Raw genomic sequence first — 18,900 nt, 5'->3', positions numbered from 1 at the left:
GAAAGACGTCCATTGCTTGAGATGTCACTGATACAACCTTAAAGAAAACACACATGCAAGTTACTCTAAAGTCCACGCCAGCCCAAAATAAGTGTGGGTCTACGACATCGGTAAGTGTGTCAATCCATTGTTTTTCTTACAGCACAGGAGGCAGCTCAAGGGCACTATAGAAGTCATTCCCAATTATAAAACTCATTAGTTATTACAGAACTCACTTGTGACTCTAGAAGAATGTGATTATAAGACTCATATGTGATTACAGAAGACTCGCTCGTGGTTCTGATATCCTCGCTCGGTGACAAGACAAGATTCCCTCAGACAAACCTCCATGGTCCTGAGCTCAGTGTCCTTTATGGCTATGTCCAGCTTGGCCAGAGAGAGTCCCAGTGCATCAAGCTGGGCCTTCAGAGCTAGCTTCTCCTCCTGGCACCTCTGCAGCTCCTCCGTCTTGGCTTCAACTCTCCTCATGTCCTGCAGGAAAGGGTCAGGTTGTAGTACTCAGGCATCAGAGGAGCAGGAGGCCAATGGGTAATGAAAGGCAGTACTGCTGGACCGGAAATGTAGTTTGTTATGATACTGGTTGGGTGAAGAAGAGGAAACACACACACACACACACACACACACACACACACACACACACACACACACACTGATGCAAACACACAAAACAGATGGGTGGAGTATTTAGAAGAAAACAGTATATTAACAAATAGCCAATTCTGATTCAGAGGAGGACGGTCTTGTGTAACTAATCTGATCAGCTTCTATTCAAGAGTAATTGATATAATACAGGAGAGAGACGGTTGGGCAGATTGTGTGTATCTGGACTTAAAGAAGGCGTTTGATAAAGTACCACACAAGCGATTAATATGTAAACTTAATCATGTTGGAGGTCTGGGTGGTTCAATATTGGATTGGATTGTGGACTTTTTGACGAGGAGAGAAATGAGAACAGTAATCAGGAATAATAAATCAAGCTGGATGGAAGTGACCAGTGGAGTCCCCCAAGGATCAGTGCTGGCTCCGATTATGTTTGTAATTTATATTAATGGCAGGACAGAAGGGGTGACAAGCTATATGAATATGTTTGCTGATGATGCTAAAATAATGAGGAGGGTGGCTCATGAAGAAGACTGTGTAGCCCTGGGCCAAGATCTTGATATAATAAGTCAATGGTCACGCAAATGGGAAATGACATTCAACACAGAGAAGTGTAGCGTGATGGAGTTTGGTGAGAGCAGTAGACAAATATTGGGGAACTACTCTCTGAGTAATGAAAGAACCATGAGAAAAACTGAAGAAAAAGATCTGGGAGTGATCATAACAGACAAGTTATCCTTTGGAAAACATATAGACCGGATAACTGGGGAAACATACAGTATGCTTGGAAAGTGTTGTTGCCGCCTAAATAAAACATTGATTACGACTTTCTGGGAGAATGGTGGAAAAACAAATACGTATCATTGGACCAGTTAGTATTTATTTGCATTGCCCTTCCTTTTTACAATATCCTCAAGACGTTTGGGGAGACTGGTTGCAAGGTTTTGCAGGTGGGTGAGTGAAAAACTGGCCCACAGTTGCTTGATTGCAGCCTCAAGTTTCGGCACTGATGACGTGTCCATACCATGCAGGTGTCTCTTCATGTATCCCCATAAGTTTTCTATTGGGTTAATATCTGGGCTATTTCCAGGCCAGTCACTGATGAAGGGAATGTCACAATCAGTCAACCACTGCTTCACAGATTTTGCTACATGTGCAGGAGCAGAATCCTGCACAAATATTCTTGCCTTTGTTTTTTCGAATGAATCGCACAGGACATCACTTAATAGCTCCAAATAGTTGTGTTGGTTTACCCTAACATTAGCAGGAAGAATAACTAATTCACCAACTCCATAGTAGGTGAAACAGCCCCACCATGAGTGAAGCTGGGTGCTTCACAAACTTTGACGTGTGCTTGGGGTCCAAGGGGGCGGTGCCTGGCTTGCGGTACACCTGTGATGACGGTGTCCCGGTCACGGTGAAGGCTGCTTCATCACTCCACAGCACTGTCTTCCATTCCTCCTCACTCCAGGCTAGGTAGTTCTTGCAAAATTTTACTCTCTTCTCCCTTTGCTGTGCAGTTAACAGGGGCTTCTTGCGGGCACGGTAACATTTGTAGCCGAGGTCATCGTGCAGCAGCTGCTGTACGCTCCTTACAGATACATGTTCCAGTAACTGTGGGTTCTTTTCTTTGATTCCTCGTGCTGTCAGCCTTGGTTCCTTAGCAGCCTGCCTAGAGATAAGTGCACGGGTCCTAGAAGTAGTCTTACGAGGCCTGCCACACTTGATAAGGGGTGCCAGTGCAGTAGCCTCTCCGACGTCCTTCAAACGCTGCACCAGCCGCTGTGTTGTTCTCAGCAACACCAGTTTGACAGGAAATAAATGGGAGATCGTGACCAGCCTTATATCAAGTGAACACCTCAATCCGTTTGTCCCTGCGTGTAGTCATTTTAGGCGTACTGAGAGGGTGGAAGGAAGCAAAATGACAGCGCCATTAGCCTTCGTCTGGCACGCCAGACGATTGTACAACCTCTCTAAATGGCAGCTGAGCAGCTACTGTCGGTGACTGTCAACACTGGCGCCTGCTCCCCGGAGAGCGTAGAGGGTTGCCAGTTAGTGATGCAAAGGCGTCAGAACATCTTGTGATCCCGGGAAGGTAGTTGTGAGCCTCTTTCACTTAACGCGAAAAGAATTGTCGGCGGCGCCTTGACGACAGCACTTTCTGCACATGCTGTACAATCTTCTGAGAAACATAAAAGCAGCATTTATGTATTTAGATGAAGAAATGGTGAAGAAACTAATGACATCGATGATACGTCCAAGACTGGAATATGCAGCATTAGTGTGGTCACCTAGATTGAAGAAAGAAATTAGAAAGTTGGAAAGAATACAAAGAGCAGCGACTAAATTACCGGAAACTCTGAGAGAACATACTCATGAAGAAAGACTCGAGAAATTGGGACCAACAACACTGGAGAGCAGAAGAGAGAGAGGGGACCTAATAGCACTGTACAGGATACAAGAGGGACTGAAGAAATTGGACAGGGAAGACCTAGTGGTACGTGACAGAAGTGTGACAAGAGGCAATGGTAAGAAATTGAAGAAGAGCGACTGTAGGAGAGACATCAAGAAATACAGTTTTCCATACAGAAGCACAACAACATGGAATGGACTTGACGAGAAGACTGTGTGTGCAAAAACGATTCATGAATTTAAAGCCAAACTGGATAATAAGTGTTATGGAGACGGGACAGCACAACTACTACAACAACTAGGTAATAAATACACACACACACACACACACACACACACACACACACACACACACACACACACACATGCACAGACAAATACAAATTGACAAAGTTTAGATGTGTAAAATATGTGAAGGAGCTTCGGGCCGCTTTCACAGTCATTATGTTTGTTTTGATCGTTACCAATGGTGGCGATCACCGCTATAGTATTTCCACGTGAAACTGGCCGATGGGGTAGTGGCGGCTGCGGGGTTAGCCTAGCCCCGCACCTTACCACACACTCTCAACACCTCTCGTTTCCTCTGCAGCCGCCACTACCCCATAGTCCAGTTTCACGTGGAAAACTGTACCGTCGATCGCCGCCATTAGTAACGATCAAAACAAACAAAACAACTGTGAAAGTGGCCCTTAGCTTCCTTAACAACACTAAAACAAAACAAAATTATGATATCACACCTTGATATTAGTAAAGCATTTGACAAAGTGACTCACCAAAGACTTAAGTAAGCTAGAAGGCCTTGGGATACAGGATAAGGATCAAGGTGACTAGATTAGACTTAGTGACTAGATGGGGATAAACTATACTGGACTTGCATTACTAGTGGCATCCCACAGAGGTTAGTCCTGAGTCATCTACTAACTATCTTGTACATCAACGAAATGGCTTGTCAAGTGGACCAACAAAAGGATGGTGCAGCTCAACACAAACAAATCCAACCTCTAAGTGTGGTATAAATAACCCTCTAAGCAGTTACACGTTAAATAACAGTTCTTGACCGCTCTAACTGTGAAAGGGAGCTGGGTGTGGGTGAGCTCTGACCTTCGACCCTGAAATCACTGCATTACCAAGAGAAACCGTGAAAAGTCTGGGATTTATTTCTTAAGTTTCAGCCCCTGGATGCGTATTTCCTACCAGAAGACATCACCAAGCTACAGGAGTGGAGCAACAAGTGGCTGCTACAATTCAAAAAAGAAAAATGTAAAGTCATGCACCTTGGGAGGGGAAATCCAGCATACCAATACCACTGTCCCTATAATATTATGTATAGTTTAGTATGTTATTCTCCCTGTCACTTGGAGGTTGTGACAGCCAACTAGGCAAGACGCAATGCACCCTGTTCTGGTGACACGCGGCATGCAGCTGTTTGTTGTGTGAGGGTGTGGTTGTGTAGGTGGTGGTGCGGGCAAGGACGACCCACTATAAGACATGAACCATTCAGACTAAAGTTACAGTGGAGTGTGGAATAGTGTTGGGACGTATATTGTGAGCGGGAGATTCAACACAGATCAATTCTCGCGGCGGTGATTTAGCTCCACCAACACGGACCGCTCAGCATCGCTGCGACAACATAGCGCTGAAAGGGTTAAATGAAGATCAAATGTAGCTATGGATGGGAAGGGCTTTGGAGAATAACCCATCCTCAGGGGCTGCCAAGTGTAGACCAGCTGGCTCCTTGTAGTTTCCTCGTATCCTTGTGTAGCCTCGTGTACAACTGTGTAAATACAACTACGTAACTACGCACACACCTGCCCTCTAGTGGCCGGTGGGTATGTTCAGTGAGGGCGGCAGCGTGCAATATGCTAGAAGTAAATGTGGGGAAAGGCTTTGACTCAGTCCTACCTCTTCCTTCGCCAGCTGATTCTTTTCGTTCTCCATCCTCCTCTCATGGATCTGCTGCTTCATCTTGTGTAGCTTGGCCCTCATCTTGTCCCGCTGCTCAGCGAGGGCACCCACCTGGCAAGGGGAAGGCCAGTCAGTTAACAGTGTGGAGAACAGAACACACACAAAGGGAAGTAATGAATGGACAGAAAAAGGCAATACTTCATGTGAAAGCTTGCCTATGAAGGGGTTGGGTTTCCATCAACCCATCGTGGATTCCATTCCTACAAAAACTTGTATCTCGTCTACCGTAAACGTGTGTGACTGCAGACACAGATCATCATCATTTCATCGACGCCTGCTCCTAGGAGCTCCCACCAGGGATGGCCACACCAGAAGAGCTTCCAACTTCTCTATCCAGACACTCCCTCCTTGCCTGCTCAAAGTCCCTCAAAGATCTTTCCCCCCTCTCCCTAACGTACTCTTGCACCCTATCTCTCCATTTCACTGGAGGTCGTCCTCTAGCATTCTCTCCCTCTATCTCACTCACATACACCTTTTGGTCATCTTACTCTCCTCCATTCGCTCCATGTGGCCAAACCACTTTAAAGTCTGTCGCTTCACTTCTTCCACCACTCCACACTTCTTCCCTTCACCCCCGTGACACATTCCAAAACGCTCGTACACACTCTCATTACTCATTCCATCCATTCTACTCACACCAGAAGCACTCCTCAAATAACTCATTTCCACTGCCTGCACTCTAGACCTCTGACTTTCATTCCAGGCCCACGTTTCACTTGCATATGTGAGGGTTGGTACTATTATTGTATTTCTCAAATCCCTCTTTACCTCCATGCTCACACTTCTGCCATTCATGATTCGTCCCAAAGACCCTGCCACCCTTCTTCCTTGCAATGCCCTTTCTCTTATCTCTCCCTCCATACCACCATGCTTGCACAGAACTGATCCAAGGTACTTAAACTCATTGACCTCCTCCATTTCTTCACCATTCAAAATTATTTTGCATTCTTTTTCACATTCAATTCCCGCTCTATATGGGCATACAAAATCTACAACCTCACTTCTACTTCGCTCATATATATATATATATATATATATATATATATATATATATATATATATATATATATATATATATATATATATATATATATATATATATATATTGTTATGCTGGACGTGTTACTTGGGTTCCGTGTCGCCGTCAGGAGACTCCGTGGGAGGGAGATATGTAAACACTTTGCACAGCTTCTGTAGTTTAATATTCTTCCTTAGTAGTACACTTCACTCTGACTCTTCACTGACCACTAGCTAACTATGACTGGGACTCACACCTCTCGCCCTCTTCTCCTATATATATATATATATATATATATATATATATATATATATATATATATATATATATATATATATATATATATATATATATATATATATATATATATATATATATATATATATATATATATATATATATATATATATATATATATATATATATATATATATATATATATATATATATATATATATATATATATATATATATCCAGAACAGAACAGTCTAGAACGTTACAGTATATTTTAGATCATACAAGAACATGTAGCAAAAATATGTGCGAGTTGGCAACACTTCCCGCCTGGCTGCTAGCCCCGCGGGGCACGGGCGGGGCTTTGCTCCCCGCCCCCCTGCTCGCTCCTCCCGAAGCCTTCTAGAGGCCCATAGACGCCAGGGAAAGCTTCCAGCACAACAATATATATATATATATATATATATATATATATATATATATATATATATATATATATATATATATATATACAGTAAACCCTTGATATAATGGACTAATTTGGGGGGGAGCTTAGTCCGTTAATGCCGAAAGTCCATTATGAGCAGTGAAGATAAAAAAAAAGTAATAATAACTTAATAATAAACATTGGTATATGTTTTTTTTATTGTGTATGTTGTCTGCGCGTTGTCTATATAGCCGCACTTGGCGATGGATTGCGGGGCACTGAGGTAGGCAGTGGGGCCTGAAGGGGGCCGTATTGTTATGGGCATAAGTAAAAGTGCACCAATCTCGCACTGGTAGACGAAACTTTTCTTGGTAGTTCTCGTTGTGTTATGAAATAATCTGATAACTGTTTGTCACAAATCATTAACTGATTGACTTTTCAGTGCCTGCTGTACACCCGCCGTGGCCTGCAGCTGCGTCGCAAAATACTCGCAAAATCACTCGCCGCTCACAAAGATGACAAGTGGACAAAGTAGAACAAAACCAGGCAAATCAATGTTTTCCTGCCATGTATCCCCCGAGTGACATTCGAGGTGGACGGCAGAACAACTTATTTCTGCGAGGAGGTAATTCTCGTCTCCTTCTTGATCTTGATTTATAATGCGCAGGGCACCCAGTCAGGCAGGGGCAGATACAGGGGGGGGGCCCAGGCCCCCCCAAAAATCTTCACCCCCCCACCCCCCAGAAAATCTTGAGTGTTTGTGGACAGTGGGTACATAACTGACTTGCTTATAATGTGCTGCAACTATAATACGGAAGGTGTTGTCGGCTGCAGGCATGTGCAGGCGCAGATACGGGGTTGGGGAGCTAGATGGCCCGGGCCCCCCCGAAAAAATATTAGGATAACTAAAATATTTGAAATACCCATGAATTGAGAAAACATAAAATATACTTAAGATACCCCTAAAAAGCTAGAGAGCTGGGGAGGGAAGCCGGCCGCCGCTAGATAGCTCTGGATGCCGTCCTCCAAACTTTAAACAATTCCTCCTCTCTAGGTTCCTTGGGCTTTACTATGCGGAGGTGGACGGGATGCTCAGGCAAGATTTAAATTTTTTCAGTGTCTGATGTAATTTTTCACTCTCCTGCAGAGCCATTGGCCCATTGCACAACGGGCACATGCCCAGGGCCCCGCGCTCATATGGGCCCCGCACTCATCTAAGAATCTATATACTCGTACAGGGCCGTAGTACGCCGTACCCAGGGGGGTGGAGGGGCTGGGGGTGTCAGACCACCCCCTCCCCCGCCCCATCTTAAAATGTCCACTTTCTGAGAGTCAAAACGAAAATTGGTACCTTTCTGTTGCATTTCTGGAGAACTCAGGATTTTATTTATTTATTTTCAGTATCTAAGTTACGGAATCGTATATTGAATATTATAGAGCAAGATTTAAAGGCCTAGGAAAAAATATGTGACCTCATTCCGCACATGCGAGCAGAAAGTGAATTTTAGTGCAGGCCACTATCATCATTCGGCACTTTGTAGAGGAAATAAGGGAAGACTTCCTTGCCTGTGTGGACGCCCATTACCTCACCGGTAAAGGGTTAGCCTGGCTCCTTTTACGCACCGTTGAAGACCTCGGATTGGACATGACCAAGTGCAGGGGACTTGGTTTCGATGGAGCAAGTGCCACGATGGGAAAATTCAAAGGGTGTGCCGCAGCACTCATGAAGAAGTACACCCTGGCCAAGCCAATCCACTGCTTTAACCACCGGCAGAATCTAGTTCTGACGAAGGCGTGTGACGTCAAAGAAGTGAAGATCGCTCTTCAAACACTGACCGAGGTGTACAACTTCGTTCATTCTTCAAATATACGCTCTCTCCACCTCACAGAGGTTGTCAAGCTTACCTCAGCCAAGCACGAAAAGCTTGTTCCCTGTGCCCCACCAGGTGGATTGAGAGGCATGACGCAGTGCTGGTTTTCGTTGAATTTCTGCCTGTCATCGCTTTTTTTCTCGAGGTAGAACTTGACGCCACCACTGGGCTCCTTCTCATCGCCACACGTGTTCCCCGCTTTCTCGTTGTACTGGTTGTAGTGGAGTGTATATTGGCGCATATTCTCCAGCCGAGCTGAACTCTTCAGAGATGAGATGGCGACCTGATGTCAGCCTATGCCACGATTCGTGGCACCGAGACCATTTTTGCCCAGTTCAGAGCAGATGCGGAGAATCATTTCCACGACGTGTTCATGAAAGCGGAAGAGCTGTTGGTCGAGTTGGGGTCATCGCATGACACCATCCCTGTGCCACGACTCTGGGGACGACAGACCCAGCGATCAAATGTTCCGTGTGAGAATGCTGAGAAGTACTACCGCCGGGCGGTGTACATTCCGTTCGTGGACCACGTCTTGGCTGAGTTGAAGAGTCGGTTCGGCGACGACACAGTGCCTGTCGCACTTCAGCTCAAGCAACTCCTCAAAGGCCCTGAAACGGATGTTGCGGCTGTGCTTCAAGCGGCGAAGCTCTGCGAGCTCGACATCGAATCCCTGACACTCGTGAAGGCGGAAGCGGAGCGCTGGGCATTATCTGTTCCGGTCTTCCAAACTATCAAAGAAGCCCAGGCACACGCCAGCACCAGCATGTTCCCCAATCTTGCCATTCTCTTGAAAACTCTGTTGACGCTCCCAGTCTCCAACGTGAAAGCCGAGGGTTTTTTCTCAGCATTGAAAAGGTTGAAAACCTATCTGAGGCGTACCGTCGGCCAAGAGCGCCTGAACGGACTTCCCTCCTCTGTGTCCACTATGATATCCCCATTTCAGTCGAGAGAGTGATGAGCAAATTTGGCGAAAAAAAATGCCGACTACTCTTTGCTAAGTGAGGCACTTGTTGAATACTTGGGAATTTGTAAATATATTTCTTTAGATCAGCCAATCTTTGCAAAGGTGTTACCTCAATCCCATATAAAAGAAGCCCTATAAGAATTCCTTCTTATCTTCAGCTGTGTTTACATAATAACTCTTTTTTGTAACGGTTAGGTTTGTAATTTATATATGACCTGTATTATGATCACCCTTGCTGCTTACATATCGAAATAAACGTTTAGTTTTCTTCGAATGCTCGTATGGTGATGATTTCTACCTGTTCAGATCTGCCTTCTTACTGGTCGGATGTACAATTTAAATTGTTTCTTGTTATTGCTTAAATATTGATTGCACTTAATATATATATATATATATATATATATATATATATATATATATATATATATATATATATATATATATATATATATATATATATATATATATATATATATATATATATATATATATATATATATATATATATATATATATATATATATATATATATATATATATATATATATATATATATATATATATATATATATATATATATATATATATATATATATATATATATATATATATATATATATATATATATATATATATATATATATATATATATATATATATATATATATATATATATATATATATATATATATATATATATATATATATATATATATATATATATATATATATATATATATATATATATATATATATATATATATATATATATATATATATATATATATATATATATCAAATTGATTTTCTGGATCCGCCTCTGCATTCAGGTGCATAACACACAAACACCGGCCGGCAAATAGGACCACGCACGCCGCCACAATGTACCCGCCCCGCACTGCATATTTCCGCGCCCCATACCGAGTGCCAAATAAATTTAAACAAACCAAACATAATTTAACCTAACCTACCTAACTGGGGGGGCTTAGCCCACTCGACCCCCAAAAGCTGTATCAGTACCGACACTCACAAACACCTGGTCATTTTCCATTACATTTACGTCCTGGATTAATGCATAAAAGTTTCTTGTGGTATAAATACGTTCTTCATTTGAATGGGAACCACGGAGGAAAATATTTCATCAGGTGAGCAAAAAAAAAGACCAGAAACCGAAGGATGGGACAACAGATAAAGGGAGGAGGGCGAGGTGGCCAGCAGACAGTATTATAGTTACCGGGAGCGAGTGGTTCAAAAACTGTTCTCGGTTGGTCCCGTGGATTTCTGACCAATGACCTTGTCCGTTATATCCGAAATCCCGAACACGAACATTTTTTTTTTACTTACATTGTAAGGGGGACCAGGTGTAATATTAAGAGCTAGCATGCATCAGGAATATACTTAGAAACATGTTTGCAAACTTAGAATATGTAATTTTGGCGATAGTGACAAAAAATAATCTGAGAGCTAGAAATAAAGGAGGAAAAAACAAAATTTAAAGGCTGTTTTCTCAAAACCATTTTTCTCACATTTTTCCCTATTTCTCTGTAACAAATTAACCAATTTTGATGTTTTAGGTACCATTTTAAAGAGGACTAAATGCACAGTGACAATAGACTTTTCTTTTTTTTCACGAAAGTGAACCATTTAACCCGGTAGCTGCACCTCTAAGCAAGAGAAATGAGAAAAAATCATCACTCATGCAAACCATTTCATAGTATATATCAACGCATTTGTGGACAGTTTATGTATCATCTATTTTGGGGGGTTTATAACATGGCAAAAATTTGGCCCGTCGCGTGTACACGGTAAAGCCACAAATTTGGCCCGTCATTCGTACACGGTAAGGCCACAAATTTGGCCCGTCGCTGGTACACAATAAAGCCACAAATTTGGCCCGTTGCTGGTACACGGTAAAGCCACAAATCTGGCCCGTCAGTGCTACATAGTAAAGCCACAAATTTGGCCTGTCGCTGGTACACAGTAAAGCCACAAATTTGGCCCGTTGCTGGTACACGGTAAAGCCACAAATTTGGCCCGTCGCTGCTACACAGTAAAGCCACAAATTTGGCCCGTCACTGCTACACGGTAAAGTCACAAATTTGGCCCGTCACTGCTACACGGTAAAGTCACAAATTTGGCCCGTCACTGCTACACAGTAAAGTCACAAATTTGGCCCGTCACTGCTACACAGTAAAGTCACAAATTTGGCCCGTCACTGCTACACGGTAAAGTCACAAATTTGGCCCGTCACTGCTACACGGTAAAGTCACAAATTTGGCCCGTCACTGCTACACGGTAAAGTCACAAATTTGGCCCATCACTGCTACACAGTAAAGTCACAAATTTGGCCCGTCACTGCTACACGGTAAAGTCACAAATTTGGCCCATCACTGCTACACAGTAAAGTCACAAATTTGGCCCGTCACTGCTACACGGTAAAGCCACAAATTTGGCCCATCACTGCTACACAGTAAAGTCACAAATTTGGCCCGTCACTGCTACACGGTAAAGTCACAAATTTGGCCCATCACTGCTACACAGTAAAGTCACAAATTTGGCCCGTCACTGCTACACAGTAAAGCCACAAATTTGGCCCGTCACTGCTACACAGTAAAGTCACAAATTTGGCCCGTCACTGCTACACGGTAAAGTCACAAATTTACCCCGTCACTGCTACACAGTAAAGTCACAAATTTACCCCGTCACTGCTACACAGTAAAGTCACAAATTTGGCCCATCACTGCTACACGGTAAAGTCACAAATTTGGCCCGTCACTGCTACACAGTAAAGTCACAAATTTGGCCCGTCGCTGCTACACAGTAAAGCCACAAATTTGGCCCGTCACTGCTACACGGTAAAGTCACAAATTTGGCCCGTCACTGGTACACAGTAAAGCCACAAATTTGGCCCGTCACTGCTACACGGTAAAGTCACAAATTTGGCCCGTCACTGCTACACAGTAAAGTCACAAATTTGGCCCGTCGCTGGTACACAGTAAAGCCACAAATTTGGCCCGTCACTGCTACACGGTAAAGTCACAAATTTGGCCCGTCGCTGCTACACGGTAAAGTCACAAATTTGGCCCGTCACTGCTACACGGTAAAGTCACAAATTTGGCCCGTCGCTGGTACCGGATTAAACATCAGTGAAAAAAAAAAAAAAAAAAAGTAAAAGAAACTGAAAAATCTGGCTCTTTATTTTTGTTTCAACACTTGCAAGTTTTATATCTATGTAAAAATTTATCCTAAGTATGTGAGTAACTGAATGGAATTGAAAATTTTCAAAATTGTAAAAACATTTTTTTCATATATTTTTTTTTCTATTCATCAAAATCCTTTGAAACTTCTGTAATATCCTCACATCATTCAGGTCTAAAAGACATGTGAGTAAATTTTTTTGTTCAATAGTTTTGAAAATAGAAATCTACCGACGGTTCCCTTAAGTTAGGTTAGTTTATATTTATTCAGCATGCAGAGATGAGATGTGAGAGCAGGAGGCGAGCCGTTAGGGAAGGTTACGCTAGGTTAGGTTACTTAGGTTAGTTTCTTTCAAATTGCGGTGCGGGCCAGTGAGTCTAAAATGAAACACTCCACCCTCGCCAACCAACTTCACTCCCTCTCTCTCTCTCTCTCTCTCTCTCTCTCTCTCTCAGGAGGGGTTCTCTCTCTCTCTGGGGTGTTCTCTCTCTCTCTCTCTCTCTCTCTCTCTCTCTCTCTCTCTCTCTCCCCTGAATATGACTGATTCTTTCCTTTTTCTTCTCTCGTCCATCTCTACTATTTCCTCCCGAACAGACATTCTCAAATCATCCCCAGAGGTAACCTGAGTCGGAGAGGCAGAAGATGAATGCGAGGCAAGAGAGTCCACCCTTTCTGTTAGTTTAGCAATTGCTGAGCACAAGGATCTCACCATTACAAAGAGTTGAGCTAAAGCTGGGTCACCTGAGGAATCCTTACCAGCTCCAGCAACCATAGGACGAGCCCTACACTGAGTACAAACATATTCAACCCCAGCACCTCCTGCCTCACGAATGACATCAATCACACGATCAGATACCCCCATACACAGTGGACTAGGATGAAACCAATTATCACATTTATCACATCCAATGCCATCTTGACCAACAGCAACCTCACAGCTACCACAAGGAGACACAACAGACCCACCAGGTTGACCATCAGTACGAGTTGATACCGGCGTGCCACCATGATCAGCTGATCGGGGGTCCCCTCCTTTCTGGGATCGAGTACCAACCAGTCCTTTTGTTTTCGGGATAGTGCCATCTTGCTTTGGAGTTCTCGACGAGTGGCCAGCAGGACCAGGGTATTTTGAAAGCTTGGGTGGCATGGCGAGACACAACACCAATAATAATAGGCAGAAGTTCAGTTAGGGAAGAGAGAGTCCACCCTCAACAACGGCCGGTGAAACCGGTGGTGTAAGCCGGTGGTTAGTTTATATTTATTCAGCATGCAGAGATGAGACGTGAGAGCAGGGGGCGAGCCGTTAGGGAAGGTTACGCTAGGTTAGGTTACTTAGGTTAGTTTCTTTCAAATTGCGGTGCGGGCCAGTGAGTCTAAAATGAAACACTCCACCCTCGCCAACCAACTTCACTCTCTCTCTCTCTCTCTCTCTCAGGAGGGATTCTCTCTCTCTCTCTCTCTCTCTCTCTCTCTCTCTCTCTCTCTCTCTCTCTCTCTCAGGAGTGATTCTCTCTCTCTCTCTCTCTCTCTCTCTCTCTCTCTCTCTCTCTCTCTCTCTCTCTCTCTCTCTCTCTCTCTCTCTCTCTCTCTCGGGGGAATAAAATATAATAAATGGAGTAGCGCCAGAATGTTATGCGCCAGAAACACATCATTTCAAACACCGAAATTACCACAAAAATAGAAGTACTGTCCAGGAAGTGTCCCCGGAGGCTGTCACTTGCCCACACGTGCCCCGCTGCCGTGCCCGCCGTGTGCTGGGTCAGTATGCAGGAGTACTATAAGTCCGGCAAATCTTAAGTGGTGGCTCTGACGTAGACAGCCGCTAGACACTGGTGCTAGGTCTCCACCTGACCTCGCGTACCGAGCCTCTCACACCCTTCTCTCTCTCTCTCTCTCTCTCTCTCTCTCTCTCTCTCTCACTCTAGTATTAAAACAAATATGTTTTTTAGGATTGATTCTCTATCTGTGAGTGAATACAAAGAAATTTGTACAACACTTGGCAGCGTTGCCGCCGCGGCGTTGTCACGCTCTTCTCAACCCAACACACCGCAGTTGCCAGTTGCCCTGCCTGCTTTAATTATCGCATTTCTGCCATTTTTTAGTGTGTGTCTGCCATCTGCCGTCAATGTCAGCCATACGGCATAATTATGATAAAATATGGAGACTGTACCTGTATATGGAATGCCAGGACCGTCAAGCAAAGTCTGTGTGAGTCATGCAGGTGAATGGTGAGGTGCCGCTGGGGATGGCCAGGCAGTGGGGAAGGATCGAGTGCTCGCTGAGAACACCAAAATACTACACTTTGACCTTATTTCCACACCACCCAAGGGGCAGAGTCTTGCTGCGATTTTGTAAGAGGTTTATTATTAATATTATTATTATTATTATTATTATTATTATTATTATTATTATGTATTGTCGTGCACCATACTCCCCGAATGAGAGTACACCCCCACTTTTCTCTTTCGCACACACACACACACACACACACACACACACACACACACACAGAGAGAGAGAGAGAGAGAGAGAGAGAGAGAGAGAGAGAAGGGTGTGAGAGGTACGGTGTGCGAGGTCAGTTGGAGACGTGACAACAGGGTCTAGCGGGCTGTCTACGTCAGAGCCGCCACTTAAGATTTGCTGGGAAGGCAATACTATAAAAAATAATAGCCCCTAACACGACGCGGCGGCCATCCCTTGTTTGAACGTGCTGGCGCCGCTGCTACGAGAAATAACTCCTCGCAGAAATAAGTCGCTGTCATGTCCATTTTTTTGTCCACTGGGCGATACACAGCCGGATAACATGATAATTCACCTCTAATGGAGTGATAGGAGTAATAGTCAGGCATAGGAATAGAGATTTTGGGATAGGTTTAATATCACCCTTCCTTCCCCTCCTCTTGAATTCTCTCCCCTCCCAGCATATCTGACATTTTCCACTGCCATTATTTTTTGCATTTCCCTGATTTCCTCCTCTTATTCTTGCTTCGTGGTTGATATTGCCCGCAGGAAAAAGACACACCTGACCAAACGAGCAGGAACTGAGTGAACATCTACGTGGGGTAATTCTCCCTAAAATCTGCCCTATTCGTTTGTTGTAAAGCCTCCTCATGATTAAAAGTGTTGCTCTGGTGTTTGTGCCGTGTGTTGGAGCCCAAGCAGGACAAGTAAACGACAGCAGTGAGTGAAATATAGAAAAAGTATGCAAGTTGAACACCTCTTTCTGCGAGCTATTTTACGGCTGCGAGTTGATTCCCACAACGCCGCCATACCAACAAGTCAACCATCGTACACCTTCAGCCCAAAGTGTCGTACTCTGGCCGTACTGAATTATAAAACCTGTATTTGCCGCACAAGCATGTCCGTGCAATTAATTCATAGCCATTTTCACACTTAATGTTTCCAGTCTTCTCTATGGTTTGCCTAGAAGTTCGAAATGGCAAGTAATAAACGAAGGCTCTATACTACTGATATCATGACACCGCAGGGGCGTTTTGTAGGGTAAGATGCGAGGTGCGAGCGCGTCAGTAAAACCAATCTTGTGTAAATTACTTGTTCTGGTGGAGTTAAGAAATTCTAGGGCATCGTAGGGACGTCATCGCTAACGGTACCAGGCAATAACTCGTATCAATATAATAATTATCATGCACCGCATCGCTCAGGTTTCAGTGTTGCCAGTTCCCGTTAGTCTGCTCGTGCTACATAATCAGAAGAAAATTGTAATTAACCAAAAAGTTTGATAAAATTCTGATTATCCAATTTTTACATATTGAACGTGAAGCTTGAAGTGTCCCATCTCTAGAAACTATTTTATCATATATTTCGTTAAGAATAAAATATCGTTATATCTGCTAATTATGATCTAAAGCAGCAGGCACGGCACCCTGCACGTATGGCAGCAGGCACGGCACCCTGCACGTATGGCTGCAGGCACGGCACCCTGCACGTATGGCAGCGGGCACGGCACCCTGCACGTATGGCAGCAGGCACGGCACCCTGCAGGTATGGCAGCAGGCACGGCACCCTGCAGGTATGGCAGCAGGCACGGCACCCTGCACGTATGGCAGCGGGCACGGCACCCTGCACGTATGGCAGCAGGCACGGCACCCTGCACGTATGGCAGCAGGCACGGCACCCTGCAGGTATGGCAGCAGGCACGGCACCCTGCACGTATGGCAGCAGGCATGGCACCCTGCACGTATGGCAGCAGGCACGGCACCCTGCAAGTATGGCAGCAGGCACGGCACCCTGCACGTATGGCAGCAGGCACGGCACCCTGCAAGTATGGCAGCAGGCACGGCACCCTGCAAGTATGGCAGCAGGCACGGCACCCTGCACGTATGGCAGCAGGCACGGAACCCTGCAAGTATGGCAGCAGGCACGGCACCCTGCACGTATGGCAGCAGGCACGGCACCCTGCAAGTATGGCAGCAGGCACGGCACCCTGCAAGTATGGTAGCAGGCACGGCACTCTGCAAGTATGGCAGCAGGCACGGCACCCTGCAAGTATGGCAGCAGGCACGGCACCCTATACACGTATGGCAGCAGGCACAGAACCCTGAAAGTATGGCAGCAAGCACGGCACCCTGCAAATATGGCAACAGGCACGGCACCCTGCAAGTATGGCAGCAGGTACGGCACCCTGCAAGTATGGCAGCAGGCACGGCACCCTGCAAGTATGGCAGCAGGCATGGCACCCTGCAAGTATGGCAGCAGGTACGGCACCCTGCAAGTATGGCAGCAGGTACGGCACCCTGCAAGTATGGCAGCAAGCACGGCACCCTGCAAATATGGCAGCAGGTACGGCACCCTGCAAGTATGGCAGCAGGCACGGCACCCTGCAAGTATGGCAGCAGGCACGGCACCCTGCAAGTATGGCAGCAGGCATGGCACCCTGCAAGTATGGCAGCAGGTACGGCACCCTGCAAGTATGGCAGCAGGCATGGCACCCTGCAAGTATGGCAGCAGGCACGGCACCCTGCAAGTATGGCAGCAGGCATGGCACCCTGCAAGTATGGCAGCAGGCACGGCACCCTGCAAGTATGGCAGCAGGCATGGCACCCTGCAAGTATGGCAGCAGGTACGGCACCCTGCAAGTATGGCAGCAGGTACGGCACCCTGCAAGTATGGCAGCAGGCACGGCACCCTGCAAGTATGGCAGCAGGCACGGCACCCTGCAAGTATGGCAGCAGGCACGGCACCCTGCAAGTATGGCAGCAGGCACGGCACCCTATACGTATGGCAGCAGGCACGGCACCGTGCAAGTATGGCAGCAGGCACGGCACCCTATACACGTATGGCAGCAGGCACGGCACCCTGCAAGTATGGCAGCAGGCACGGCACCCTACACGTATGGCAGCAGGCACGGCACCCTGCAAGTATGGCAGCAGGCACGGCACCCTACACGTATGGCAGCAGGCACGGCACCCTGCACGTATGGCAGCAGGAACGGCACCCTGCACGTTTGGCAGCAGGAACGGCACCCTGCACGTATGGCAGCAGGCACGGCACCCTACACGTTTGGCAGCAGGCACGGCAGCCTGCAAGTATAACAGCAGGCACGGCACCCTACACGTTTGGCAGCAGGCACGGCAGCCTGCAAGTATGGCAGCAGGCACGGCACCCTGCACGTTTGGCAGCTGGCACGGCACCCTGCAAGTATGGCAGCAGGCACGGCACCCTACACGTTTGGCAGCAGGCACGGCACCCTACACGTTTGGCAGCTGGCACGGCACCCTGCAAGTATGGCAGCAGGAACGGCACCCTGCACGTTTGGCAGCTGCCACGGCACCCTGCAAGTATGGCAGCAGGAACGGCACCCTACACGTTTGGCAGCAGGAACGGCACCCTGCACGTATGGCAGCAGGCACGGCACCCTACACGTTTGGCAGCAGGCACGGCACCCTGCAAGTATGGCAGCAGGCACGGCACCCTGCACGTTTGGCAGCTGGCACGGCACCCTGCAAAGATGGCAACAGGCACGGCACCCTACACGTTTGTCAGCAGGCACGGCACCCTGCAAGGATGGCAGCTGGCACGGCACCCTACACGTTTGGCAGCAGGCACGGCACCCTGCAAGGATGGCAGCAGGCACGGCACCCTGCAAGTATGGCAGCAGGCACGTGTACGGCACCCTGCACGTATGGCAGCAAGCACGGCACCCTGCAAGTATGGCAGCAGGCACGGCACCCTATACACGTATGGAAGCAG

The 18,900-nt window shown here is 46.1% G+C and overlaps 1 protein-coding gene across 1 annotated transcript; it reads right to left on the bottom strand.

Annotated features, from left to right (window-relative positions):
• Positions 1–13: 13 nt before the first annotated feature.
• On the bottom strand, positions 14–13,804 carry LOC126987361 (uncharacterized). Its single transcript, XM_050844351.1, has 3 exons — positions 13,657–13,804; positions 4,915–5,028; positions 14–471 (listed from the first exon to the last, which is right to left on the bottom strand). The coding sequence occupies exons 1-3, from the start codon at positions 13,771–13,773 to the stop codon at positions 247–249; spliced, it is 456 nt and encodes a 151-aa protein (XP_050700308.1). The 5' UTR covers positions 13,774–13,804; the 3' UTR covers positions 14–246.
• Between the last annotated feature and the right edge of the window lie 5,096 nt (positions 13,805–18,900).

This window comes from Eriocheir sinensis, chromosome 64, assembly GCF_024679095.1.
Source record: "Eriocheir sinensis breed Jianghai 21 chromosome 64, ASM2467909v1, whole genome shotgun sequence".
NCBI lineage: Eukaryota > Metazoa > Arthropoda > Malacostraca > Decapoda > Varunidae > Eriocheir > Eriocheir sinensis.
Note: the sequence above shows the minus strand (reverse complement) of the source record. Positions and strands in the feature narration are given on the sequence as shown.